Source organism: Parus major, chromosome 3 (genome assembly GCF_001522545.3).
Source record: "Parus major isolate Abel chromosome 3, Parus_major1.1, whole genome shotgun sequence".
Lineage (NCBI taxonomy): Eukaryota > Metazoa > Chordata > Aves > Passeriformes > Paridae > Parus > Parus major.
In genome coordinates this window covers 35,353,416-35,367,871 of record NC_031770.1, presented here as the reverse complement: position 1 = coordinate 35,367,871, position 14,456 = coordinate 35,353,416, and the positions used below count along the sequence as shown (strand labels likewise).

Below are 14,456 nucleotides of genomic sequence, written 5' to 3'. Positions count from 1 at the left end.
GGACAGGAGGCAACGGGCAGAAAGTGATGCACAGGAAGCTCCATCTGAACATAAGGAAAATCTTCTTTACTGTGTGGGTGACTGAGCACTGGAACAGGTTGCCCAGAGAGGCTGTGGAGTCTCCCTGACTGGAAATACCCCAGAATTGTCTGGATGAAATCCTGTGCCATGTGCTGATGGGGATCAGTGACAAGTGGTGTTCCTCAGGGGTCTGTCCTGGGACCTATTATTGTTTAATATCTTCATCAATGACATAGATGAAGGGATTGAGTGCACCCTCAGCAAGTTTGCATATGACACCCTGAAAAATAGGATGCTATACAGAGGAATATGGAGAGGCTTGAAAAGTGGCATAAGCTGTATCAAGACCATTCTGTTCAGCATATCCTTTTGGATGTGCCCTGCACAAACTGGTTTATCCTTTCAGAATTTATATTTTGGAAATCACAACATGCTGTGGGAATTAATTCTGCATTTAATAGGTAGGATGTCCCTCTTCCTGAACTGATGTAACTCCCACTTGCCTTGTGCTCACCTGCAGACATCCTGGGTGTCAGTGCTCAGGATTTCTCCACTTTCTTCCAAGCAGTGTTCAGGCTAAAGCACTCACTGTGATCCTCTGCATGCCAGACTGCCACATGCTGACAAACACCTAACAGCAGCTATGGGTTTTGTCCTGGGAAATTCCAGGTAAACATGATTCCTCAGCCTCATGCAAGTAACAGCTGCTACTTTTGCTCAAAGGGAATTCCCACTGACTTTGATCTGTAAGAGCATCAACCCTGCTTTGTTTCACTACAGTGAGGTAAGACAGTAGCTAAAATGTTTGTCAAGGCCATGTGATAGCAGTAACCTCATAAGCAGCGGGTCAGACCTTTCCACTGCTTTCCTTAGTTATACACACTTTATTCTGAACAAAGGTCTTCTCCATGCACTCCAGTGAAAGCACAGCTGGAGTCTGAGCCAAAATACAAGTTAAGATATGACACTTACCAGCTATTTCTCTGGTATGACCTGTGAAAATCTGCAAGCTTGTTGGATTTTGGCCTTTCCACCTTCTAAAATTGCTGTCTTCAGTGCAAGGAAAAGCACTGAAGTTTTATGAAGTCTGCTTTTCATTGCATGATACAGAAATATTATTTGTTTAAAAAAAGAAAATTATTAGCTGTGCTTACTTTAGGCATGATACACTGGCCAACCTTCTGTGCTTTTTTTATGCTAGGTACTGGAGAAATGTGTAGTAAGACTGGTGACCCAAAGGAGCTTAACAAACATATCCTGAATAGTGGGTGAGACGAGAGAGGAGCTGGATGGGCAGGAAAACAAAAGGAAGATAACAAATACAGCACAAGGCACCAAATTCCTAGTTAGTCATATGACACAGCTGCACTGACCATTTATACTCACTATTCCAGACTTTAAGCATCAAAGTTTTGATATTTCATGTCATTCTTGTCTGATTAAGGCACAAAGATCTTTTAAAATCACTGTATTCCCTACATCTGGTGTGTGTGTGTCAAACAGGCAGTCACTTAGACAAGGTAGCATCTCTCCTTCTGAGCATCAGGGAGAGATCCTGGGGATTGTGTAAGAGCACTTTCTCTGTGCAAACAGCTGATAATATTATTTAACGTTGAAAAAGACCTCCTCTAATGCTAGATCTATTGAGAAAGCCCCAAAGTGTTCCAAGAGCTTTTAGAAGGCACAGCCAGTACAGAAATATGGGCTTTTGAGTGTGCACTCTAGTTCACAGGTACTTGTCAGAGGTGCTTTCCTGTGGGAATACTTCTGTACAGCCCTGCTGTCAGGTGCAACAAGAGTTGCTGAGTGCAAGTGAACATTTTGAGCCACTCCAAAGCACTGTTTATTCTCATTATATGGGTAGGCCCTGCCACCATGCTGCTGTCCTCAGCCTTGGAGAGCTTCAGGGAAGGCTTTGTCTCATGTTCAATGGCCAAGGCCATTAACCAGGGCTAGACATATCAGGCTGTGAGCCATGCCCCAGCCCCAAGCTTGCTGTCCGACTGTCACTGACAGTCACTGTTCTGCTGAGTCCTGTTTCCATCTCTGCTAAGATGGAGACAGCAGTATTTCTCTTCCTCACAGTGGGAACACCTTTTATTCTCTCAGCAAGTTCTCTTTGTCAACTTAAAAATTCTGTCAGGACAAAACCTAGGGATTCTTATACATTTCCCTGCTCTGGTTGACTGGAGCAGTAGCAGCAGGTCCAGCCGTGCTGCTGGAAGTCTGGCAGCCCTGGAGCTGCAGAAGGGCAGCATGTTGGGCACATGTCTGCACACCATGCATCTATTGGGAGCCAAGTCTGTGCTGAATAAAGCCCACTACACCATGTGGCACAAATTTCTGAAATGCAGAAGCCCACTGCAGGTGTTGGTCAGTTTTTCTGTGCTCTCAGGACCAGTGTGATGGCTGGGAAGGAGGCAGCCTGTGATGGGGCACTTGTGCTGGGCTGCTGCAGACCGTGAGCTGGGTCTGCTGAGAAACTGGTCCCCAGCTGCCACCTGCTGAGCCTTGAGGAAACAGCAGAAATCCTGCCCGGGTGCCAGGCTTCCTCAGGCGGGGACCTAAAGCCATCACTGTGTGCCAAAATCCAAGACAGCAGCCAGGGGCAGATGCTAAACACTGTGCCACTGGGTATGTGAAGGAAAATCACCCCACTTCTTCAGGTGTCTAAACAGAAACAGGGGAGCTGGCTGTAGAACCAGCCTGAATTGCTGGTCCGGGGGAGCAGAAAAGAGGTCCACAGAATGAGAAAAATACAATGCAGTAGAAGATAACAGCTTATGTAATCTTTACATGAAGTCATAGAAATAAGTGCTACTGTGTTTATATTTATGGGAAGAGGAGGTCATCAAGAGACTTTTGAAATCATAAAGATGCTACTGCAGCATTAGCTGCAGGAGAATAATTTCCTTTTCCCTTAAATAAATACAATATCTTCATGATTTAAAGCAAATTCAGCTCAAGCACAAGTGCAACTTCAGAAAGCAGGATTTTGTTTGGCACTGTGATGTTATAATAAACTTGTTGCTGGTCCTGACCGTGATGTTCATTTTCAATTGATTGTAGTGTAGATTGCAAAATCCACAGATCCTCATATTTAAAATAAAAATAATACTTACCCACCTATATCAAACCCTCTTCTAAGCAAGGCTATTTTGCCATGTATGTTTACAGTGCCCAGCAAAATGAGATCACATCATAATGAGATGTCTGGAGAGTAGTGTGAATTAAAAAGAAGACTGCTCTGACCTAATTTATGTGTGCCAGGTATGTTTTATTTTTAAAATAGTGCCTGAAGAAAAACATAAGGAACATGGGAACAAATAAATAAACAAACAAACAAACACCACCAACAACAAAACAATAGCAAAAAACTGTGGTTGTATCTACATCTAAAAAACCTCTAGTGCCATCTGCAGGGGAAGCACTGAAAGTGAGACTGAAGTCTTTAGCAGAATACTAATTGTATTATCTTTGTTACTGACTTCTTTAGAAATTTCTATTATATTAAAATTTGAAAATATTTTAAGAAAGTTAGATTAATAACTCTGAGTATAATCAGGAGAGTGTACTTTTAAGTACCCAGATGATAAGAGTTTCTTTACAACTGTATTCCAAACGCTGGCTGCTTGTCATCAAGAAATGGTCCTATTATTTTCTCTTTCTTCACTCCTAAATTATCAATCAAAAAAAATTACCCTAAATACATTTGAACTTTTTAATGTGAAAAGAATAGCTTATTAGGAGTATCACTGACTCCTTGAGGATACCACTTAATACTCAGTAATACAGAAAAAAAAATGCCATTTTCTTAAGCAAGCCCCGTTATAGAGTGAGTACACACAACCTCAAATGCAGCACTGGTCCTTCTTAAGAGAAAACAGAAATAGGAAACAGTGAGACCTATTTTTGAATATCCTTAAAATGTTATATGCTAGCATGAACCTGCTGATACGTGACAAGCTGTTCTTCATGTTCAGGTGGAGCTTCCTGTGCATCACTTTCTGCCCATTGCCTCCTGTCCTACTGCTCAGCACCAGTGAGCAGAGCCTGGCTGCATCCTCCTGGCACCTCCCTTCAGACACTCACAGCCATTGATGAGCTCCCCTCTCAGTGCCTCTTCTCGGGGCTGAACAGGCCCAGCTCCCTCTGCCTTTCCTCCTAAGAGATGCTCCAGTGCCTCAATCCCCTTTGTTACCCTCCACTGGAGCCACTCCAGGAGCTCCATGTCTCTCTTGTCCTGAGGGGCCCAGGACTGGACACAGCAGTCCAGATGTGCCTCACCAGGGCTGGGCAGAGGGGCAGGATCACCTCCCCTGGCCTGCTGGTAATGCCCTTCCTAATGCACCCCAGGATTCCATGGCCTTCTTGGCCACAAGGACAGGCTGCTGGCTCATGGGTGGCTCATTGTCCACCAGGACCCCCAGGTCCCTGTCTGCAGATCTGCTTTCCAGCAGATTGTTCCCTAGTCTGTACTATGCCTGGGGTTAGTCCTACCCAGGTGCAGGACCCTGCATCTCCCTTTGAAGAATTCCAGAAAGCTCCTCTCTTCCTCTCTGTCCATCTCTCCCTTCTGTCAAGGTCCTTCTGAAGGGCTTCAGAGCCTTCTGGGGCATTGGCCACTCCTCCCAACTTTCTGTCATCAGTGAACTTGCTGAACTTGCTCTGCCCCTTCCTCCAACTCATTGATGAACAAGTTAAACCTCTGGAAGACACCAGTGGTGACAGGACCCTCTTCCACCAATCACAACTGTTTGGGATCTGCCACTGAGCCACTTCTCAATCTATCTCATTGTGTACTCATCCAGTCCACACTTCGTCAGCGTGCCCACAAGCATATTGTGAGAGACAGTGTCAAACACAGAATCCAGGCCAGAACTGCAATTCTTCTTGGCAGAGTCTGAAAATCATTACACAGTATTCAAAAGTATCTTGTTTCCTTATCATTCACTGGTAACAGACCTCGAGCTGCAGACAATAACGTTAAATCAACCTAAAAACTGTCAAGGCCTGTAAAATGTGGGAAATGCAAATCCTAAAGCCAAAGGGTTTTTTTTTCTGTGTTTTGCCTACGTCTCTTGCATGCTACTCAACCTGCAAATCTGTACAAGCACTGCTGCTCTACAGAAAAAAAACAAATGGAAAGTCGTTTGTATGGGCAGAGCACCATAAAACAGGGGTACAGTTTTCAAAATAAAACAGAAATTGTGAACTAGATAGATTTATCTCAGAGTAAAGTGTCTCTAAAGCAGGGGCTTGTTTTTATTTTGAGATACAGCATAGAAATACTGTGTAAAATTATAATTATACAGTAATAAGATGAACCTCTTGGCTGTGGTAGTAGCAGTTTTTTAAACATACTATAGTGGGTCACAAAGTATCAGGATAAAGATAACAAATATATCAAAGTAGCTTAGACATCAAGTTGTTAGGCACTTTTTAAAAGTACTTTCAGATAAGAGGGATGGAAGCAGGAAAATATTTTTACCCAGTTACATCTACTGAAAGGAATATAAACAAGCTGTTTGTGTCGTTCATGCATTTTCTTCCTGAAAGGAAAAAGGGACTTAGAACATTCAGGACCCTTCTCATTTAAATGTCTGAAACAAAACACAATGGAAGGCATCAACAGTTTGGAAAACAAAGGCTGTCAGTCCATCCACTGCAGACTTCCTGATAAATCCTAACCCAGTGCAATTTAACAGGCCACATCATTAATAGCAAAGACCACTCCACCAGCAGCACAAATGAAAAGTGTTAAGCCTGATTTTATCAAATAGATACAGACCTACAACACATTAATGAGCAGATGAAAAACAGCACAGTAACTTTGAGGATACTCATTGGCCTAATTTATGAGAACAAAAGAGAAGAATTTACTGAGACTCTTAATACTCATGTAGCAGAAGAACTAACAAAACAGATATTTGTAGTTGAAGTGTTTTGACATGTAATGGTTTCACTTCCAGTTGGAGCTTTCTATTATACTGAAAGGTCACTGCTTCAGGAAATGGGTCTTTCCACATCTGCCTGAATGCAGTACCATTGAGTAGGCTCAGCAACAACACAAGCAAATAAAAATTTGCTCATCTGATGCTCACCAGGATGGATTTTGACTGGAAACATAATAAATTGAAATGCTTTCCACTTCATCTTCATGCCTTCCATCTTCATTTTGGGGGAAGGGGGGGTGGGGAGGAGAGAGAGAGAAGGCCATAACTATTCTAAGTGACTCCCTAAAATCACTGAAAAGGAAAAAAAAATTCTTAACTCCTTGATCTAAAACATAGGTCTTAGATTACCCATCATATAAACTCAGATACAACTCTATACCTCACTGATCCTGTATTGCATGAACTGGAGTCACTGTCCCTGGAGGTGTTTAAAGGAAAGACTGGATGTGGCACTCAGTGCCATGGTCTGGTTGACATGGTGGTGATGTTCACTCACAGGCTGGACTTGATCTCAGAAATCTTTTTCAACCTGAGTCTGTGGTTCTGTGATTTTTTTGCAATATTGATAGTGAAGCAACAGAAACATTTCCAGGGCAAAATACAAAATAACACTTAGCAAAATGTGCATTCATAAATTAAATACTTTGAATAAAATGTGAGTTTAAATGAAGTAGAAGTCAACATTTCTGGTTACTTCCATGTTGCCAAGTAATCTTATTCCCAAAATATAAATAAATTGGATTTTCTGTGTGGCAAAGTTGTTTGTGAATATATTCTTCAGAAAAATTATGATGGCCAGTGACAGACTAAACAGACACTGGGAAGTTGCTGAAAAGATGTGCAGTGTTTTTTGTTCCCCCCAACATACGCTTCTTCAGTTAAGTAATCATCAACACTAATTTTAAAACTTGAAGAAAAGTATCTTAGTCATCTACAGATAACAAGGTTTATAAGACAAGTTTCAAATACCAAGTCTAAGAGATTTTGTTTGGAGGCACTTTTTTTCTATTTTGTTATCTCACCTCCACATTTTTAGATATTTTTTCCTTTTTTTAATGAAAATTTTGAATAGTCTGTGTGATACGAATGGAAGTTTGTTTGGAGGAAAGACCATTTAAAATATGTACATGACTGTAGCACACAGTTGCTGTGAAGCTGGTACTTAAAATGACCTTGCAACAAAAGATGGCTGTGTTCCAGTGGTTTTTATTGCAGTCCTCTGCCAACTTCATTCCAAATGCTAGATATTGTTGTGATTCAGAAAGATATGGAAATGCAGCTGACAAAACAGATGAGGAAGATCAATTAGCTGAGGGAGGAGAAGTGGAAAGCAGATGTCACTTGCAGATTATTTTATGGAAATGAGCATGCAAATCTTACTTAAACTTGTGAAGGTCCGTGATGTAAATAGCAATATTTTTCCCATGTTAAATCAGACCCTATCGGATTTTACCTTATGGTCTTTGCTGAAGAGTTGACTTGAGAAACATGGTGTGCACTTTTGAAGAACTGCAGTTGCATGTATTAGCACCATGGTTTTATTTCATATTTTTTAAAGTACATTATTTTCCTGACATTTGAGGGCTGTTCAGCAGAAGGTTCTCATGCAGCCTTGTTTCTCGTAGATGAAATAAAAGGTAAAAATATGCTATATGGAGCGGGCAACGTGATTCTCTTTTCTAGGTTCCTAGCAACATAGGCAAAAGTTGCCATTTTAGCTTTAGGCACAGCTGACATCTCTGCATTGTTGTGTCTCTTGTATGTGCACAGCATGATCTAGAAAGAGGGGTATAATGGAGACAATCCCACTGCAAGGCTGATGGCAAAAGCTGTGCACAAAAGAACAGTATATGCTATGTACAGCAGAGGTATGTTGCCTTTCTCTTTGTTGTACTTCTCAACATGTTCAAACGATTTCCAGATGACGAGTTTTGTTAGTATAGAATTAAGGTAGGATTTTAAATTGTTTTTTAAAGGCCTCACAATAACCATAATTGCAATAAAATGGCACATTTTAGAGCTGAACCTGAAAAACAGATCACTGCATATGTGAAGAGGAGAAATTGCTGTGATGGGCCAGACTACTTCAGTTCAAAGCCATAACACTAGTGTTGTCATGTAAGAGAAACTTTGGAGGAAAAGACAAACTGAATTAGTTGCAGTTAGCTGGGGCACAGAAAATTGTCTGTTGTCTCTTTTTCAGGAAATATGAAAATCTTAATCTGCAGGGAGTAGGAAAACCTTAACCTTAATCCAAACATTTTACCTCTTTGCATTAATTTACTACTCTAATGAAAGGTACTTATTTCCTGTGTAAAACATTCAGGTCACTTTCTAAGACCTCTGTGTAAGAAAATGCCCTCATTTCTGAGGTTGTCACTGTCCAGCATAATGCCTTACATACACAAAGCTTTCTCCACAAGGACAGAAGGGCTGTGCTGCGCAGGTGTGTGATGCTGCAGACAGCTTGCTGCCATGGCCAAGTGCCCGTGATAGAAGCTGAGCCCTCCTTTACTCCATTTAATGTCCTACTGTCATCTGCAGTGACTTAAAGTACCTTTCTACCTTTACATCTATCTCCACAGGTCCAGAAGATGGACTATTTGTTCCCTTACCCGAGAGAAAATGGCCAGGGAGCAGCTTGCTTTTCTGCAGCCAAAAAAGCCACAAGGTGAGCAACCTCCCACCCTCTCTCTCCTAAGTTACAGAGGTCAGTGTAGCAAGAGATAGATAGCAACAGTCAGATATGGCTTTGTGCACCCATAACCTGCCAGAACGGGTCCCCTGGATTTCTGTATTTATTGATCTTTGCTTGCAGTCTGTTCTCATGCTGTTGCAGCCAGAGCCATGGCGTCAGGACATGTAGGCTTATGTGAGCTGGCATTCAGCTTGGCAAGTCATGTTCAACTGCCACTGAACTGCAGCTGGCAATTCAACATACAGACTCTGGTCATGAACCTTTATAAATACATAATTATGTTCCAGCCTGTTTGAAATTACTGAAACTACGCCCAGTCACCACACCTAAACATGAGGTCATGGATTTCAAACCCTTATTCTCTGCTGTTTTAAAAAACAAACAGAACTCTTGCCCTTTGTTGTAAATCAGGTCTCAAATGTATTTATCCACAGCAATATAGAGTGGTCAGCCACATATTTCATAAACAAAATACTTTTATTTGACTAGTACATGGGTTATTTTAAATCAATAATTCAAATACAGTTGGTATTAAACTATTAAACAGTTCATTTCACCGAAGTCAAAGTTACCATAGACTAACCTCAGGAGGTAATATTGATCTGGAAAAAGAAGGTTTTAAAAAATATAGATAGAATTTCTTTTTCCTCTTTTTATTTCACATGTTTTGGCAAAATAGCTTAAACTAGATAATTTAATAAAGCATAACACTAAGCAAAACCAGAATTTAATGGGAACTGTTAATAGACTGTTTAATTTATTTGTTCCTGCTTCATGTGAAAATTATCCTATCACTACATTTATGTTTCCGATGTACTAGATGTAATTATTTTTTATTATCCTTTCTGCAAGAGGTCCATCCAAGAAAAGTATCTTGAGTATTTAGAGATACTCCAGATACCTAATCCAGCTTATTGGGTAACTGCTTCTAAGAATGGTCCTAGACAGAGAAGTCTTCTACTGTTTCTTCTTGTTTTATAGAAGCATCATAATAACAGTGCTTCCTCTCTGGACACCAGTAGCCACATCCAGTCTGGTACAGTACTCAGAAATGGAAAAATATACTCAGGTGTAGCCTCTACAGACCACACTGTCACCTGAGGGTGCAGTTACTGTGGTTTTTCAGAGTCAGAGACAAAAAGAAATGGGAGAACAAAGAGCAGCCTCTTTCAAAACAAGAGACCCTTTGCACAATAAGCAGGCTCAGCATGCCACTTCAGAATGATGCAGGTGACAAGAGAATATGAGCCTCAATTTAGATTAAAACACGATAACTTGGTGTACTATGTATCTATCTCCTCCAAGTCCACAGACAGACTTGTGAATTATTATTATTTGTTATTTTAAATATCAGCTGTATCAGAAATCTCATTCTGACCAAAGTTCTAGTACCCTGCTGCTGTGTAAACCAGACAGAGTCAGTAACCCTGTAGTTCCTTTGGGATGCTGTTATAGGCAAAGCTGTTGACTTTTGTATCAGATTGTATGGTTAGATTACTTCAGGGATCCTACTAATCTTTTGGATACATTTCTTTTACACAGTATCCCTGACAGGCTCAATTATCTTTATTATTTTTGTCTCAATCATCCCTTATAAGAAATATTACTAGCAATGCTTTGCTCATCAGCTAAACCAGTGACTGTTTCCATGCTCTTCAAATGCAAACCAAAATCTTAACTTTGGCCTCTTCCTTCAGCAGGTGTGACAAGTCAGTGTCACTGGTTCATGTTACTATACTACTGTAAAAGGATTGTTTTCAGTATATGCCCATTTCCTCCAAGGAATAGGTGGGGCCTGTCTCTGTACTCTTCCTTGACCTGATGTCTCAACAGTCTTGGCCGGGTAAGACAAGCAATGTGAACTGCTTTACCTTTTCTAACAAACAGTTGGGAAAGAGGCTCCAAACTTAATAAGTATTTCTTTTTTTTTTTTCCCTCCTCAATGCAGGAACAATATATTTTGATCCAACCTAAACTCCTGTCAAATAATTTAACCCAGGCCAGTAAAAGCCTCTTCTAAACTGACTCTATCATCCTATGCAAGACTTAACTGCATTCAGTTAGGTTCCTTTAATTTGACATGAATGTTTCTTGTATATAGAATTTCTTCCCCACACCCATTTCAGGGTAGGTTTCTGTACTTCTTATCGCTGCCCACATGCCAGACACTCTTTTGCCAGTAGCCTAATAACCCTATTCTCAAAAGATCTGTCATAGAACTACTCAAAAATATAAAATTTGATATTTCATATATGGTCTGATACTGATCCCGGTGAATATATAGCAAATAGGGCTGAAAACCACAGACTCACCAACAAGTGTTTACATTTCCATTTAATATGAGAATGCCTGCCCATTATGTAGTAAGAATATGAGGCACAGAAAAAAATAAATTAATCTAATCATGTAGGAAAGAGAAACCTTACTGTTTTAGAGAGTCATCTCCCACATGGAGTGGAAATATCACATATACCTTATAAAGTTGTATACAGTACTGTAAGACATACTACATAATTTTCCAGTTTCCTGGAAGAGAGTCATGAGATCTAATTTACAGACAATAAGCTTGTATTTTCTCCAGAATAAATCACATGAATTACACATGCAAACTGGAGTAAGGAGGGATTATATAGCAGTGCCATTAAAACAGTCAAAAAAAGCCACTGATCCTACAGTTGAATCTGAGTAGTCATACACCTGAGCAAGACCAAGAACAGTTTCTCCAAAAAGTCTGATCAAAATTCACTGATAAAATCAGACAGAACAATGATATTAGCTTCTGAAGAGTCTGACAGGACAGTAACACCATTGAAAATATCCCTGTTTTATCCGTTTCAACAAAAATCATAATCTGAATTACAAGTAGACTGCATATCTGCATAAGCATCAAGATAATATAAAGTAAAAGCTTATTCATCAAGTCCCTCTGATAAATGGTCCCCGATAAAAAAGCAAATTTTTGATGAACATTTAAGTACTTTTGGCAAAAGATACAGGTTCCATAAAAGAAAAGTCACTGCAAAGTCTGAAAAAAATTCTAAAACTTGTAAAAAAGGTCAAAGGCAGAGCATTTCTAATCATCTGAGAAACAGATTCACCCCAGTTCCTGAGATTAACTGCAGATCAATTGTGAAGATTTACCAGACCGCACCACACTCTCTTTCTCACCTTCTCAACCTTCTCTTACACACTGCACACAAGGTTGGAACTGAAGCTTCTGCTAAGCTTACAAATCAGGAAAGCATGATAAAGTTCAGAACATTAAAATTTTCTTTTCCTCTATAAAAACTAGAGACTGTCAACTTAGGTCAGAGACAGACAGACTTCTGCCAGAGTCTGCCAAAACAACTTCCAGACAGAGGCACTTGCTTCAAATGAACTGCACTTGCATCATTTAAATGAATATAATTCTGTATTTCTGTCCTGTTTTCACTGACAACTGTGCTCTTATTCATTCCTCTGCTGTTTAAAAGAGACCATAGATGAGTTCAAACTCCTAGGGTCAGATTTTTAAAAAAAGCATGTGTCACCTAACAGCTCAGCAGGTCTCTGTATGCTGGAACCATCATCAGTGTGCTTCATTGCTACTAGCCATATGGTCAGTTTCTAACTTAGCATTAATGTTGTGCTCCATCTTCTGTAAAACTGCTGGAAGATCCAGTACAGAAGAAATAATATAATGAGGTACGGGGGAGGTATCTACTGGGGCGGTCATTGCTTTGTTTAACCAGACCGTTGCTTTCAAGCCAGCATTCAGGCCTCCTTGGATATCTGTATCTAGAGAGTCACCGACCATCACACACTCTGCGGGCTGCACCCCCAGGAGATCGCAACAGTAATGAAATATGGATGGCGCCGGTTTCTCCTCTTTCTGCTCTCCCCCCACAACGATGGCATCGAAGTAGGGCTGGCAGGCGCACGCCTCGATCTTCTCCCTCTGCGTCTGCCGGTCGCCGTTGGTGAGGAGCAGCAGGCGGAGGCCTTTCCGCAGCTCGGTGAGCATGGCCCGCGTGTCCTCGGCCAGCGCCAGGTGCTGCAGCCGCGTCGTCTTCCACAGGTAATAGCACTCGGCCGCCAGGTCGCGGTTCGCCTCCCCGCCGATGGTCTCCTGGATCGCCTCCTCCCAGTGCGAAATCCGCAGGTCTGTGATGCACATCTTGGCGGGATCGTGGCACTCCTTGAGGAGCTTAGCCTGGACCTTATCGCAGATGGCGCGGGCCTCCCCCTCCCCGTAGTGGTGCTTGGACTGCAAGGCGCTTATCACCTGCAAGGGACGCGGGGGCGCGCGTCAGGGCGCGCTCCCGGGAGCGACCCCCGGCCGCGCGTCAGCAGGGGAGGGAGCGGGACACGCGCGGCGCCGCCGGGCCGGGAGCCGCGGGCCCCGGGTCGGAAAGGGGGAGAAGGGCAGTACCTCCTCGATGGCGCGCCGCCCCGCCGCCGCCGTGTCGATCAGCGTGTTGTCCAGGTCGAAGAACACCGCCTTGACGCCGTGCAGCCCCATGGCGCCGCCTCCCGCCAGAGCCGCCCCGCTCGGACGGCGGAGGGGAGCGCCCCTGACCGCCAGCAGAGCCGCCCGTGCCGGGCACAGCGCGGCGGGGCCGCCCGCCCCTCACGTCAGGCCCGCGGGGCGGGGCCCGGGGCGCGCTGGGCTGCGGGCGGAGCTCGGCGCTCCCAGGCGCCCCCCAGAAAAGGAGGATTGTTAGCGCTCAGGAATGGGCTATGAGGAGACCCTGCCCGAATCCCGCAGCTCGTGGGGTTGGGGCCGGGAAGAAAGACCAGGAAGAAAGGCCGCGGAACGCGCGGGGAAGGGGAGCCATGCCGGGGGGCTGCGGCTGAGCCCGGGGAGGAGCAGCGGCTCTACGGGGCCCCGGGCGTGGCGTGGGGTCTTTCGATGTTCGGTCTTTTCCTTTGGTTTTTTTTTTTTTTTCCTCTGTGTAGGAATGCTTTCTGGATGAGGCAACGGGACAGCTGGCAGCTGGTTGGAAAATAACCTGTTGAGATGCTGCCAGAGAACAGCTTTGCCGTGAAAGAATTCCCCTCGCAGCGCTTCCACCCGGGCAGGCCTGCCCGCTCCCGGCTGTTGGTGGCAGCTTGGCGAGCTGTCCCAGCCTCAGGGAGCGGCATCTACACGGGGTCGCAGCGTGACGCCCAAAGATGCCGAGGCCTGTAGGTTTGCACTCCGAAGCGTTCTGTGAACGGGGACCTGCAGGAGGAGGATACGCACGCAAAAGATTCGGTTCAGTTCTGCTTTCCCGCTTGCCTTCTGGAGTGTGTCCTTCTGCAGTTACCTGCGGGCACAGCAGCCACAGCATAATCCAAAAGCAAGTATTCCTAATAAAGCCAAAGTCAGCAACTGCACTGTAACTCCGCTATTCGGAGAACCCATATAATAAAGGATTACTTGAAATTCCAAAACTCAATATTTTATAGCGTAAATGAATCACAAAGGTATTTGAATGAAGGCCTGAACAGCTTCATAGAACAAGATTTTTAGGTGTGCGTACCAGCACATCAGTCTGTTTCAGAATTGATGATTTTCCCCAAGATGAAGGTTAATAGGCTCTTGTTCATTGATAATGTTTTGAGATACACAAGGTATTTTTTAATAGCCAGCAAGCAAATTTTCTTAATTTGATTAGTGTTTAATACTACTAATGTGGATTAGACATTATTCCTTAACTGCAATTCACAAAGCTGGAGAAAACTTTGTCTCCTAACAAAAATTGGAAGTTCACTCCAGGTCACTTTCGGTTCTAAAAACTGCACCTTTGATAGCAATC

At 43.0% G+C, this 14,456-nt stretch overlaps 1 protein-coding gene across 1 annotated transcript; it reads right to left on the bottom strand.

The window, feature by feature from the left end:
- Positions 1-9,134: 9,134 nt before the first annotated feature.
- On the bottom strand, positions 9,135-13,276 carry NANP (N-acetylneuraminic acid phosphatase). Its single transcript, XM_015621470.2, has 2 exons — positions 13,088-13,276; positions 9,135-12,940 (listed from the first exon to the last, which is right to left on the bottom strand). Exons 1-2 carry the CDS (start codon positions 13,175-13,177, stop codon positions 12,245-12,247), a joined length of 786 nt encoding a protein of 261 aa, XP_015476956.1. The 5' UTR covers positions 13,178-13,276; the 3' UTR covers positions 9,135-12,244.
- Positions 13,277-14,456: the final 1,180 nt, after the last annotated feature.